Genomic DNA, 13,376 nt, shown 5'->3' with positions numbered 1-13,376 from the left:
AAAAAATAATAAAAAAAAATAGTTTTGTAATAATTTTTTTATATTTAGATAATAGTAAAAATTGATTAATATAATATAAAGAGTAAGAACGTTAAAAGTTAAATTTTTTTTTTAAATGGTATGGGGCCAATTTTTGGCCTATGCCAAACAGAGCCGGCAGATTTTGAAGGTGCTGATTTATCGGGGCAAGGTTGACTTTTGAAATATTATACTTATGGACAAGGTGTTGACTGTTGAGCCATTGGATTTTTTTTTGGGAGTTTTGGGCTGTCTTTCTAAATGAGTTCATTTTGGTAAGACTAGTGGTTTAGGCTTGGTGGGTTTGTTTAAGTGGAATTTGGTTTCTATATATAGTAATTAATTTTTCAATAATGATCGGGGGGTTCAAAAGATTGCTGTCCATTAATATATAACAAAACCAAAGATTATAACAAAACGTAGGAAAAACAAATCTCTTTATTCAGTAAACAATGGATAACGACTCCTTTTCTCCAATAATTTTTTTAATTCTCGTGTACTTTATTCCACCTAACTATTCGGCCTTCATGATTCCAGTGGCCCGCGATGGCTGTTAGAGAAGTTCACGCGGCCTTATAGCAGTCGCCATGAACTTTTTTGGGTCCCATTGTAGTCGTCCACCGCCAACGTACGATAGCTTTTGTAATTGTCCGGTGTGAATATTGCAATGCCTGCGAGTACACAGTCACCACTATTCATGTTACCATCTTTGTGTCTCACATGTGTTAAGTTTAATTTTAATCATATGTATAGTGGTATTTAAGGATAAAATTTATTGCAATGCCTACGAGTATGCAGTCACCACTATACATGTTACGACCTTTATGTCTCACATGTGTTAAGTTAAACTTTAATCATGTGTATAGTAGTATTTAAGGATAAAATTTACCTAAAATTTGCATCATTAGACATATCTTCTTACACACATACCAGTATTTAAGGATAAATTTTACCTAAAATTTGTATCATTAAGAGATATGTCTAATAATACAAATTTTAGGTAAAATTTATCCTTAAATACCGGTATGACGATGAAATTTTACCTAAAATTTGTTTCATTAGACATATCTCTGAATTGTAGGACTTTGTAACGTGAGATGAATCCTTCTGATCTTTACTCTCTATTCTATTAATAGGTTTAGTATTGGGTTTCCAAGTGTAAGATAAAATGAAAAAACCATTAGGAAGAATGAAACTAGGGTTGAATGATTGAGACATTATTTTTTTTTTCTAGGATAACTCCTAATAAAAATGTATAGTGTTATAATAAAAAGACAATAATTTAATTGGGATATAGATAGACCTTTTATAGGTAGTAAACAATTCCAAAGAGAGAGAAAGATTGGTAGAAATTAGGTGGGAAGCTGGTGGGGAGTTGTTTGGTTAGGGCAGTAGTAGTGGCGGTGAGAGTAACCCATGGGAAATGAGACCTTTTTGTTCATTGTGCTTTTTCGGGAATACCATTTTTATGTAGAAACGTTTCTGCCTATAAAAAATACTAGAGGCTCAACGTTTTTCCTCAATATAAATTTAACTTTTGACTTTTTTTTTTATTTAAAAAAATAAAATAAAAAATGGAAAAAAAATATATGAAGCAACCTTATTTATTTTTTGTCTTACTTATATTTGGTATTTTTCTTTAAGAAAATGTCATTATGATGAAGAAAAAATACCATTTTTCATTTTTTTTTAAAATACCAAATAAAAGAAAGATAAAAAATAGATAGGGTTGCTTCAGACATTTTTTTTTAAAAAAATAAAAAAATAAGGCAAAAGTTAGACTTATGTTGGATAAAAAAGTTGGGTTTGTATCATGCCTCGCATAGAAAAGGATTTGTTTATCGACTTAGTCAAATGAAAGAGAATTTGCTCATGAGCACGTGATTTTTTTATTATTATTTTTTTATTTATTTTCTAAGCCAATAAGCAAATTGTTAAAAGGGTCAAAGACTCAAAAATGTTTCTGAACAATAGGTTGGAAGCGGCCCATCTGAATAAAAAAAAGTGCACAATAAAATGTACTCTTAAAAATTTTCCAAGTCTACCAGCTAAACAAAGATAGTAAAACATCAAAAAACTAGAATCCAATCTTGAGATGCTTGCAACATAGTATAAGCTTCATCAATTCATTCTACCAACACACTTCTCTCGTCTTCCCACACCTACAAATGATAAATCTCTCTTAACCGGAATAGCAAAACACGCACCGTATGAGACTGAAACAAAGTAAAAAACACATAGTCTAACCCAAATTTAAAGCTCACACAAAATAACAAAAATACAAAGACAAAAGCAAAAAACACCAAAACAACCAACTACCAATAGCTACTCTGAAGCGGGAAGTGATATTACATTCTACACACATTTATTACACTCGTATCATGTCGAATCGATTGACATGACCAACTTATATTATTTTAAGAAGTGGGTTATGTCAATTCGTATGATATTAATGTGATAAATGAATGTAAAAAGTATCATTATTCTTACATATATATGTAACATTTCTTGTGGAGTTTGTTTTGCGTAGAGAGGTAATGTTTGCTTGTTGAGTTAACTGTATAATTAATTAATTAGATGGGAAATATGTAGGTATGACAAGTAATGATTTTTTTTTTTTTTTTTTTTGAGCTAACAAGTAATGAATCATTTAGGAATATAATCTTCTCAATTTCAAGTGAAATAGAGATGAATCATTTCATGTTTATGATTTAATGAAATGATGTAAATGATGATAAGTGATAAATATATTAACATGTCATTCTAAAAAAATTTAAATGATGTGGTGTTATTTTATGTTTACGCATGCATAATAGCTTATGTATGGAATAGAAATATTCCAATTGTCGGGACAACTATTTGAAATCTTAGTAAAAGACTGGATTTGTTATCTCATGTTTGCTCTTCGTAGAAAGAAAACCAAGTGGGTAGACATCTGTGTGGGTTGTAGCACTACTTAGCAATATATATAGCTATGCGCCTTGACCCTACAACATTAAATTATAACCATAAAATGACTTGTCTCCATTTCAAGATTACAGGAGCCTAATCATTTTCTTTAAATGAGAAGGATTGGGATTCTTAGCAGCTCAACCCCAATTCAAGCCTCTCCCGATTAATTAGTATATATATATATATATACTCTTGGTACTTTTAAGTCCTACTCTCACATGTACAAGTGTGGGTCTTGGATAATTTGAGTTGTTGAGAGGAGATGAAGAGCTTTGAGGACAAAACACGATGGGGCAACTTGAGCAAATTCCACCACCGATCAGGTTCTCTATGGTGCAAGCGTGTCCATTGTGACTAGCTAGCCTCTGTTTTCGGCTGCAGACCCATAAAAAAGATAGAGCCTTAGACCAAGCCCAATTAAGGGATGAAGCTCTCGAGCAATGGGCACAAATTTGCTCATAAAAAAATTTCTCTAATCCTAGCCCTTCAATGTTATTCAAGGGTCTACAAGCCGTCACGTATCTCATTAATAATAAAATAATATAATATTATTTAAATTTTAAAAAGAAATTGTAAAATAAAATAAAAAAAATAAAAAAAAATAAACTAATTAAAATATATGGGGTGGCCGGCCAACCCAACTGAGCCACCAACTGTTCCTTGGGGGTGGCCGAACCACCTCCTAGGGCCATGGGAGTGGCGCCTGCCGCGCCTTGTAGACCCTGAGATGATATTGAAGGGTTAGGATTAGAGAAAGTTTTGATGGGCAATTTTTTGCCCATTGTTGGAAATCCCAATCCGAAGCTCTCGTAATTCCAAAAAGAATTGAAATCCTCTCCAATTGAAGAGAAATTAAAAATTTTCCAATTGTTAATCGTGACCCTTCACTTTAAATCCAATGGTTTATAAAATGCTAGTCGTTTAAATGAAGGGCCACGATTAACAATTGGAGAATCTCAAATTTCTTCCCAATTAGAAGGGATCCGGATCCTTCCAAAAAATAGGGATCTTCTCCCATGATTCAAGGGACGAAACCAACTCTCTTAATTTGATGCTTCAATCCCGAGATGCTCATAAATCGATTACCGTAGCTTAACGGTTACCATGCACAACGCCATATCCAAGTAATAGAGACCTTTTCGTTTCCTTAAAAACTCGTGTTCATGTTGTCGTTATTCCTTGTCAAGACATCCCGGTAAGCACTTCATCTCGTCAGAAAAATGTTCTAACAATACATTATGGAAGTTTTCTCCGCATGGTAAATTGGTAATATTTGTTACCATAATAGTTACTGTAATATGGTTGGAATATTTTGTGATTACGTAATTATTGTGTTTCCTTTATTTTCCTAGCATCATTTAACTATAAATGAGATATTATATTGTACAGTTTACATATATCAGAAATACAAGCATATTTTCTATAAGTTCTCCTTTATTTAGCTTTTCTTTTTCTTCGCGGTATTAGAGTCACTGTTTTTCTGGTGCTTCTCTTAAGCCTTTGTTCTCTGCCCGTGTAGTTTTTCCTATATGAGCGTATCTTCGGTGTTTTTCACTGCAACAACAATACATCAAACGCTTCGTTGAGATTGTTTTTGCACATTAGGTAAATTTGGAGTTCATCAGGTCAAGCATGCACCTCCACATGCCACCTCTAGTTTCTACCGCCACCTTCACGCACCACACGAGTCGCCTCCGAGTGACAAAATCAATTTGTCAATCATAGATCAATGATTCTATGAAGAAAAATACTCCAAAAACCGTTGGATACGCCTACACGCACCATCTCCAGCTTGGTGTAGCTGCCATGCGTTGCCACAAACCGTCACACTCCATCACTTGCTAACGGTGCCCTCTAGCCCTAACAGAGTTAAAGGCCTACATATTGTTTACCACATCCAATAAAAATCTAATTCCTACACAACTAAGATGTATAAACCCACTGATTCAGTGATAACGCAACTAAATTTGGGTCTCTCACTCTAGATTGTGTCCAATCTGTTTTAACAAACCAAAACCCACAATCAATGGAAGCTCAATAAAGAAAATATTATAACTGTTAACTCCCAAAACATATAGGCTTCATTTGTTTCGATGTAAAATATTTTCTAGAAAACGTTTTCGCTATTTTCCAATATTAGGTACGACTAAAAATCGTAGTCAAACTAAAAACATTTTTAGTTGACCAAGAAAACCTTATTTAATCCCTGTAAAATGGTTTTTCTTTTTAAAGCCATACACCATTTTCTAAGTTTGAGCTTCTTCTTCTCGCGCACACTCTTTTTTGCAGTTCATTCTCTGTCATCACTAAAGGTTGCCATAGGAGTTTGTCGAAAGTCACTGTCGGCTGCCACCACTAGAAGTTGCTGCCAATTGCAACCATTGGAGTTAGCCGAAAGTTGCCTGCCGTTTCTCGCCACCGCCAGAGTTCACTTGCTGTCGGCTGCCATGGTCACTGATCTTTCATACGAGCCAAATACCAAAAATTTTCAGCTGAAATTATTTGGCTGAAAAATGGTCTTACTGAATATATTTTTCAATATAAAACATTTTTACGTCGAAACAAATGATTAAAGAATCATAAAACTTCAAAGTGTGATGGCATAAATCCTCGAACACATGAAACTAGATGACAAGGAATTTCATTGGGGGGCGGGGGGTTGACACAGTTCAAAGCGCAAAGCTAAGACTCAGCCGCGTTTCTAGTTCAAATGCCAGTAGACTCAAAGCGAAACGACAAAACAGATCGACCAAAACTGTGAGATGCAAAAGACAATGTAATTGGTGTTAAATCCTTCCCATGGCTTCCGTCTCCCACTCTGGTGGTGAACTAAACCAACTCCAGAGAATCCCTTTAAACCCAAATCTTATACCTGCAATCTGCTGCAGCTGAGGGCCACAACAGATGTACATAGCCAGAGTTCCCCACAAACCCAAATTCTTATACCTGGAAACTCTAAAAGGATTGCTTGATTTCCTCCATCAACTCAGCGGCAGCAGTTGACCCTTTAAGGGATTCAAAAAGATTGTTAAATCTGCAAATCCTCAAGTTAAGTGAAATACGGAATTTAGGCACACACCAAGATGTTTGGACCTAAACTTTGGGAATATTGCTTGACTAAAAATTAATAATTTCTGCAGCTTTGTTGCAACTAACGAGGAACTCAGTAATTTCTGTAATTTCTCCAAGTTTAAGAACACAATTTATCTCTTCTATAGCCTGTTTGTGAATAGGATGATAATGCATCCCTTTCATTTATGAAGAATGGTTTACAGAGCATCCACCACAGATTTAGTGGCTTATAAATAAAACACTAGTCTTTCTAGTTATACTGAATTCAAAAGTAGAAATTTTTGAATTTGTGCTCTTTTTCTTCCTAATTGAAGTAAAAGAAAAGAACACTGAACTCTCTGACACAGGATACAAAAATGAGACGTGCTCTCTCGGTCCTTCTCTCATTCTTCTAATTTTCCAAACAACCATTGAATCTGTGAGGCCCATTTGTGGGTTCTGCGTAAACCCCACAAATTAGAATGTAGTTTTGAAAACTGAGAGAATGGGAGAAGAACCTTCGGAGAAACGGAATCATTTCTGCATCCTAATAAATGAAATGTATTTTAAGATAAAGAGGGGAATTTAAACAATCTGTAAATGCAAATATTTCATCTATCAAGACGACTAAAAGATGTAACTTTAAACCATCTACAATTCAACTTGAAAACAAATTGGAACATGTTACATCCATTGAAGTCCTTAATGATGAACAAAGATGTTGTCTGAGCTCGCAAAAACAAATTGAAATGACAGAAATAAGCAAAAGGGTCAGCACATAACCTGCAAGACATGTTGAGGCAAAATTCAGACATTCTTTAGCTTCTTCATCTTCGAGGGCGGCCATCGACCCTTCTTCCTCATCTTCCGCTTTCGAAGAAGCCTCTTTCTCCTAAGCCTTATCTTCTTCGCCAATTTCATCCTCAGCTTCTGCTCCGCCCTCTCCTGCAGCTTCGACTCTAACGGGAGATTCTCAACCGGCACAACCTCCTCCTCCTTGCTCTGAGCCTCTTCCTTGCTACCTGAAGAAGGCTCACCACCCGTTCCGTCAATGTCAGAAGAAGCTCTGGCGATTAACAAACCCGTCCTGTTGATGATAAAGGGTGTGCGAATCCGAATTCCTTTAAAAGATTGTGGGTGCAGATCAATGGGTTTCATGTGCAACCTGGAGACTGGAAACCAAAAGCACAAGATTTGGATATGAGTTGTGCTTGAAAATACAATAAAAAGAAGGCAGATTGAGTTACTCAAAACAAAACCCAGATAACATAACGGTTTGTGACGTTAAAGAAAGATGGCATTATACCATTTAGAAATTCGTCAAAAAATAAAAAAAAAAAGGATGCAAATTAAAGTGAAGCTCATGTGTTTGAAGAAAAACCCAAGCGGGTTTCCATTGAACATGAAGTATGGCCCGGCTGCTAAAACAGAGCGTTTCCGAGAACAACAGTCACCTTTCCCATTAAAATGTAAATAAAAGGGGCGAGAGAGAGAGAGAGAGAGTCTTACTTGGGGTAGCATTGATGGAAAAGGTTGGTGATGATGGTGATGATGATGAGGACCAAAATGAAGAAGAAGAAGAAGAGGAGGAGGAGGAGGAGAGAGAGGTGAGAGGATTGAAGCAGAAAAGGAGAGCCATTTTCTAAAGCAGGCTCTCTCTTTGTTCAGTCCCTTCGAAATTTGGTCAGTTTCGATTCGGAGTGTGGATAAGCCTAAGCACCTCGTCCGTCCCCCTGTGTCAGAGTGTCATCAGCGTCTATCCTCCTCCATCCGATAAGGTCTCAACACGCTCCAAATTTTCCTACCCATCCGGAATTTCATGTCTACTGGGTCTGGTTTTTGGAAAAATATTGAAAATTACAAAATTAAAAATTAAAAATTAAAAATCATATATTTTTAATGACTTTTTTTTTTTTTTTATCCTTAAAACTGAAAACAAAAAGTAATTTTCGATACTAATTTTTTTTTTTTTTTAATTTTTTAAATCCAATATCCACTTAAAACATATTTTTACGACAACAGCTTAATAGAATGCTTTTTTTTTTTTTTTTTTTTTTCTGTTTTTATTGATTTAAAATTTTTTATGCTTCATCTGTTTTGATGTAAAGTATTTTCCGTCGAAAAGTATTTTTATGAAAAATGATTTCATGAAAAACATTTTAGATATAGTGTGTATGGAAAATCACAAAATTATATATATATATATTAAACTTTAAATTATGAAAATGTCCTGATCAAATCTTGAAAGTGTCCTAACCGAGTCTTGTTGGGATTAACCCAGGACCTCGCCGAGACCTACTCAGGACCCGACAGGGACATTTTCGTAATTTGGAGTTTAATATGATTTTGCATACATGACAATAAAGAAAAATGTTTTATAGGAAATCATTTTACAAAAAAAATGTTTTCTGCAGAAAATATTTTCTGATGTCGGGTCCCTTCAAGGTCTTGGGCGAATCTCGACGGGGTTCCGGGTAGGTCCGAGCGAATTCTAGTCAAGTCACGACAGGGTCCCGGATAGGTCCCAGTTTAGTCCCGACAGGGTACCTGGAGTGTCTCGGCAATGTCTCGAGCGAGTCTTGGCAAGCCCGGTCGGGTCCTGGTGGAGTCACATGTGGATCTCAGTGGGGTCTGTCAATTTGAGAATGAGATGCTCAAACTCAAAAAATGGTATACGATTTTTTAAAATGGAAATAATTTTCCGAAAACTAAAGAAGAATTTTTAGTCAAATGAAAAATATTTTCCATTGATTATTATTTTACATTGCATCAAACACCTGAAAATATGAAAAACATTTTCCAAAAATCATTTTATAGCAAAACAAACGGAGCGTTCAACTAATTCTTTATTGAGATGTGTCATTCCTTTATCTCTCATCTATCTCTTTTTCAAATTCGTTATTGGATATGTAGGATGTGAGTCTTAGAGATCTATTGGTGGATTCTAAAAATATATGGATGAAGATGAATAAGAGATAGAAAAATAGCTTTTCTCCTCTTTGTTTTTTTTTTAAAAAAAATAGAAAACTACATTTATTATCCTCTTACACTATCAATAAACTTACAATGTTTCTCTGAACTTTAAAAAGTTGCAATTTCTCAAACAAATCTATCAAACCCTTTCATTAGCCTCCTATTGTTAAAATATTCTACTAACTTAGATGGTTAACACATCACTAGATGTAAAATGTATATTATACCGTACAATTTGTTAAAATAAAACTATGCCCTTAAATTAAAAAAATAATAAATTAGCTATGGATCACACAGTTGTGATGACCTACTACCTGGGTCTTTTTTTTTTTTTTTTTTTTTTTTGAATTTTTTATTTTATAAAGGGCTACTTTTGTCATTTTTACTTATTTCTCTAGGATTTACATAGAAAATCTTAACGAGAGATAAATAAAAGGGATTTAGGGCTGGGAGATTAGAAAGGGACATTACAACTTTTTGAACTTTGGGGAATATTGTAAAATGAATGGTAGTTTAGGGGAGTAAGTATTTTTCTCTTCTCATAAATCACACTACAAAATCATTACCAAATTACATTTCTTTACTGAAAATAAAAAAGCACATTTTAACAGAGAAATTTTAACCAAGTTTTGGGGAGAGAAAGAAAAGGATAAAAGGACCAAATCCCCCTAGAATTTAGTGGTCAAATGACTCAAATGTTAACTAATACTAGGCCTCAGAGAGCTAGCAATGACTACAATTTACAACATAACAACAACATTTGACCTAAAAGAAAGCCACACGGACCAGAAAGAACCAAAACAACAAACTCCACCGAGGCTTGAGCAAAAGAAAACAACTAGCAGGGAATGGCTCAGTCAGGGCCAACAAAAAGAATCACCAACTGAGCCTATGGCCTTCATTAGTAGGTTGTAGGGTTAATTTGTTAACATGGCCTGCATTCAACATATTCACGGGCACTTCAGTTAGCTGGTGAGGATATCTGTTACACCAAAGAACAACAGCAAACATGATCATATATGTTCCATCGAAATCAAATATTTAGGTCCAAGAAGAAGAATGCAGCATGAGTATATTAAGTTGCAAGCCAGAAACCCAAGCCATATTCAAAAAGATCATCCATTAGATTTAAATTTCAATCAAAAAGATCTTAGCAAACCCACACCTAGTTCCTGAGCCCACATTTTGCCCTGCTTCTTCCGTTTCTGTGCATATCATGACCGGGTACCCAAAACTTTGAATTTTTTTCCTATCATCCATGCCATATTTCCTTCATTACAAAGTACAGCATCAGGGTGTAGGTGATCCACATTCAAAAAAAAAAAAAAAAACAAAACAAAATTCAGAACTCAAGTTTTCCACTTGAGTGACCAAAACAAGCAAGAACAGATACCGAGAGAGGAAGAAATGTGTGTGTGATAGTGTCTCATACGACTCAACATCCACCTCATTATCATGTGTCAAGACATGGGTGGTAGTTCTTAGCTTCAATTGTTAACTTTATTATTTAATGTCAATATTTGTTAACATGGGTGGTGGGTAGTTTTCTTTAGTAAAAATAGTAACCGTTGTTGTATTAAGTTTATATATGTGTGTCATTAGAATAGGAAGAGTAGAGAAGAAAGTGTTTGTATTGTGGTATTCCTCCAGCCCTAAGTGGAGATTTGTATTGTGGTTACTCCCACTCCAAGCGGAGATTATCAGTCTATCTTTATTGACTTTGACTGGGACCTATTAGTGTGTGTGTAGGTGGGGTGGGGGCGGTGTTTGTGAATTCAAAGCTCAAAATGCAGGAGTGATCCATGTTTTAATGGCGAGTACGCAAGAGTGTCTTACATTATTGCAAAATAACCCTCAAATAAATGAAAAGTTAGGCATATCTGAGTCCTAATTTACTCCTGAATCTTGCCCATAGCTTAATCGCCGATTCCTGTGTGTGAAGCTGACCAACCTCGAAGACAGAGACATGCAACTGCTGACTTCCAGAGTCTCATCAAACCAAAATCTTTGCTCACATCAATCAGATGGATTCCATTTGCTGCCCCAGTGCAGCAATTTTACAGCATGTACATAAAACTTAAAGATTTTGAGTTTCAGAGAGTCACCTCAAACCAAATGTTTTATACCCATAAAATGTGAAAAGAATGGTCAATATTCTTGGTTGATCTTAGTCCATTATTTTAGTGTATGAGGCTTCACTTATTTAGCTGCTCAAGAAAATGTCTAAATATGGATAGTTTCCCCATTGTTGAGGAAACTATAGGTACACCAATAGGTACAGAATCCAAAAGCACAATAGGTAAATGACAATGTGGGAGGACATTTTATACATGAAGATGGCAAAGGTTATGCAATGCTACACCATCTATTTAACTTCAAAACATGCAGGATCCATTGAGGACACTGAGATTCGTGTAAAACAAGATACATCCATATGAAAAAAAAAAGAAAAAGAAAAGGAAGCAGATATATTTAAACCGACAAAAATTAAAATGAAATAATATGAGCACAAAAGATGGTCATCACAATACCTGCAAGATAACTTGAAGCAAAGGTCAGACATTGCTCATCTTCTTCATCTTTGAAGGAGGCCAGCAGCCCCTCTTCCTCATCCTTCGCTTCCTTACTAGCTTCTTTCTCCGAAGCCTTATCTTCTTATTAGATAATTTCATTCTCATCTTGTGCTCCAGCTTCTGCTGCAGCTTCAGTGGAAGTCTGTCAAATGGCACATCCTCATCATCATCACTTTCTGACTGGGACTCGCCACCATCAGGAATTTCAGAAGACACATTAGCCATAATTCCAGCTCTTTTGTTGGTGGCAGTAGGTGCAGGAATGCTCACTCTATTGAACAATTTAGCATGCCAGTCAATGGGTTTCACGAGAAACCTAGAAACTAAAAACCAGATCAATATTCAGTCAAAGTACAAGTAAAAAAGGATAGTAAATACAGGCAGAAAACCCCATCACTTCCACTTGTTTTGATACTACCTTTCAAAATTAAAAAATTCTCAATTAAGGTATCATCTTTCAATTTCTTTAAATTACCCCATTCTATTAGGATTTTCAGTTATTTTTTTCAAAATGCCCAAAATACCCCTTTTTATAAATAAAAAATAAATAACTTAAAAAATATTGCAATTTTTTTTTTTTTTTAATATATATAAAATAAACGCTTGAATCTTTATGGTTTTTTATAATAAAACATATGGGCATTTTGAGAATTTTAACATAATTTAATGGAAAATTCTAACAGAAGGAAGGAGTACCCTTAATTGAGAATTTTTTAATTTCAAAAGGCACTTTCAAAACATATGGAAGTTCAGGAAAATTTGGAAAAGTTTCCCATAAATATACTAAGTACTAACCAAAACTTGCTAGAAATGAAGACAAAACCCATAATGGAGATAGAAAATGCAGAATCAAATTAAAAAAAAAAATTCAAAAAAGGGTTTGGAAGAAATCCCAAATCCGTAATGGTGTAACCCTCTGAAAGACATCGGCAACATAGGGGTTTCAAAAAATAAAATAAAGGAGAATTCAACATAGGGATTTTTCAACACCACGTTCTAAAGAGGGACGACATGGGTAAGGTAAGCTGAGGAATCTCGCAGAAATTCTTTCAGTTTTATCCGAAACTAGCAAAAGCTGATATTATACGAGCAGTAAAAGTCCTAAAACCTGGGTTTGGTTCTTCTACAGACAGAATGAAATCATATCCAAGCAGCAATATAATTCATATTTCGTATAACAAGTACAAGTAATTATTGGAGAGTGGTTTGAAGAGGGAGAATAGAAAAGATGACAAAATCTTACTTGGAGCACCATTGGTGATGGCCAAGGTTGATGATCCACTTGAAAATGATGATGAAAATGACAGAGGAGACGAGGAAGAAAGGGCAGAGAAAGAGGCCCGAGAACTGGAGCTGAAAAGAAGAACCATGTTTGCCCTCTCTCTCTCTCTTCGTAAGCAAAGATGGTCTTGTTCGTTCTTGGTTTGCCAGCATTCAGCAGCTTCATACTCTATTTCTTTTTCTTTTTCTTTTTTTTTTCTTTTTTTTTTTTTTTTTTAAGGAAACAAAACTACTTTTTCCTTTAATATTCAAATACACTCTGGAGATTCAATTTTGACCGTTTCTAAAACTATAGCATACTTTTTGTTTCTCTATTAAAATAATAGCAAAGCTTCCCTTTATATTTTCCTATAACATTAAAATATTATTATTTTCATATTCATTTATTTTGCATAAGGTGTGTGAGAAGAGAAAATGTCTTTTTATGATTATAATAAACCATATGGATTGCTACAATCAATTATAGCAATCCTAATGTATAAGAGCGTTCACAATGGATGAGCCAAATTTTTATGCAAAATGGCTCCT

General features: G+C 34.8%; 2 protein-coding genes across 2 annotated transcripts; both read right to left on the bottom strand.

The window, feature by feature from the left end:
* Positions 1–6,601: 6,601 nt before the first annotated feature.
* On the bottom strand, positions 6,602–7,799 carry LOC132191934 (large ribosomal subunit protein cL37 alpha). Its single transcript, XM_059607070.2, has 2 exons — positions 7,531–7,799; positions 6,602–7,193 (listed from the first exon to the last, which is right to left on the bottom strand). Exons 1-2 carry the CDS (start codon positions 7,658–7,660, stop codon positions 6,829–6,831), a joined length of 495 nt encoding a protein of 164 aa, XP_059463053.1. The 5' UTR covers positions 7,661–7,799; the 3' UTR covers positions 6,602–6,828.
* Positions 7,800–9,553: 1,754 nt separating this feature from the next.
* LOC132192065 (large ribosomal subunit protein cL37) lies at positions 9,554–13,000 on the bottom strand. The gene is made up of 4 exons (XM_088511179.1): positions 12,811–13,000; positions 11,526–11,890; positions 10,160–10,264; positions 9,554–9,976 (listed from the first exon to the last, which is right to left on the bottom strand). The coding sequence occupies exons 1-2, from the start codon at positions 12,935–12,937 to the stop codon at positions 11,550–11,552; spliced, it is 468 nt and encodes a 155-aa protein (XP_088367305.1). The 5' UTR covers positions 12,938–13,000; the 3' UTR covers positions 9,554–9,976; positions 10,160–10,264; positions 11,526–11,549.
* Positions 13,001–13,376: the final 376 nt, after the last annotated feature.

The sequence above is a fragment of the Corylus avellana genome, chromosome 10, assembly GCF_965113065.1.
Source record: "Corylus avellana chromosome 10, dhCorAvel1.hap1.2, whole genome shotgun sequence".
In the NCBI taxonomy this organism is placed as follows: domain Eukaryota; kingdom Viridiplantae; phylum Streptophyta; class Magnoliopsida; order Fagales; family Betulaceae; genus Corylus; species Corylus avellana.
This window is presented reverse-complemented; position numbering and strand designations above follow the sequence as displayed.

Excerpts from the sequence above, each read along its gene's own strand:
- LOC132191934 (XM_059607070.2), bottom strand. The coding sequence starts at position 7,660 with ATGGCTCTCCTTTTCTGCTTCAATCCTCTCACCTCTCTCTCCTCCTCC. Across the intron at positions 7,194-7,530 it reads TTCCATCAATGCTACCCCAA|TCTCCAGGTTGCACATGAAA; the intron begins GTAAGACTCTCT and ends TTTGGTTTCCAG.
- LOC132192065 (XM_088511179.1), bottom strand. The coding sequence starts at position 12,937 with ATGGTTCTTCTTTTCAGCTCCAGTTCTCGGGCCTCTTTCTCTGCCCTT. Across the intron at positions 11,891-12,810 it reads CATCACCAATGGTGCTCCAA|TTTCTAGGTTTCTCGTGAAA; the intron begins GTAAGATTTTGT and ends TCTGGTTTTTAG.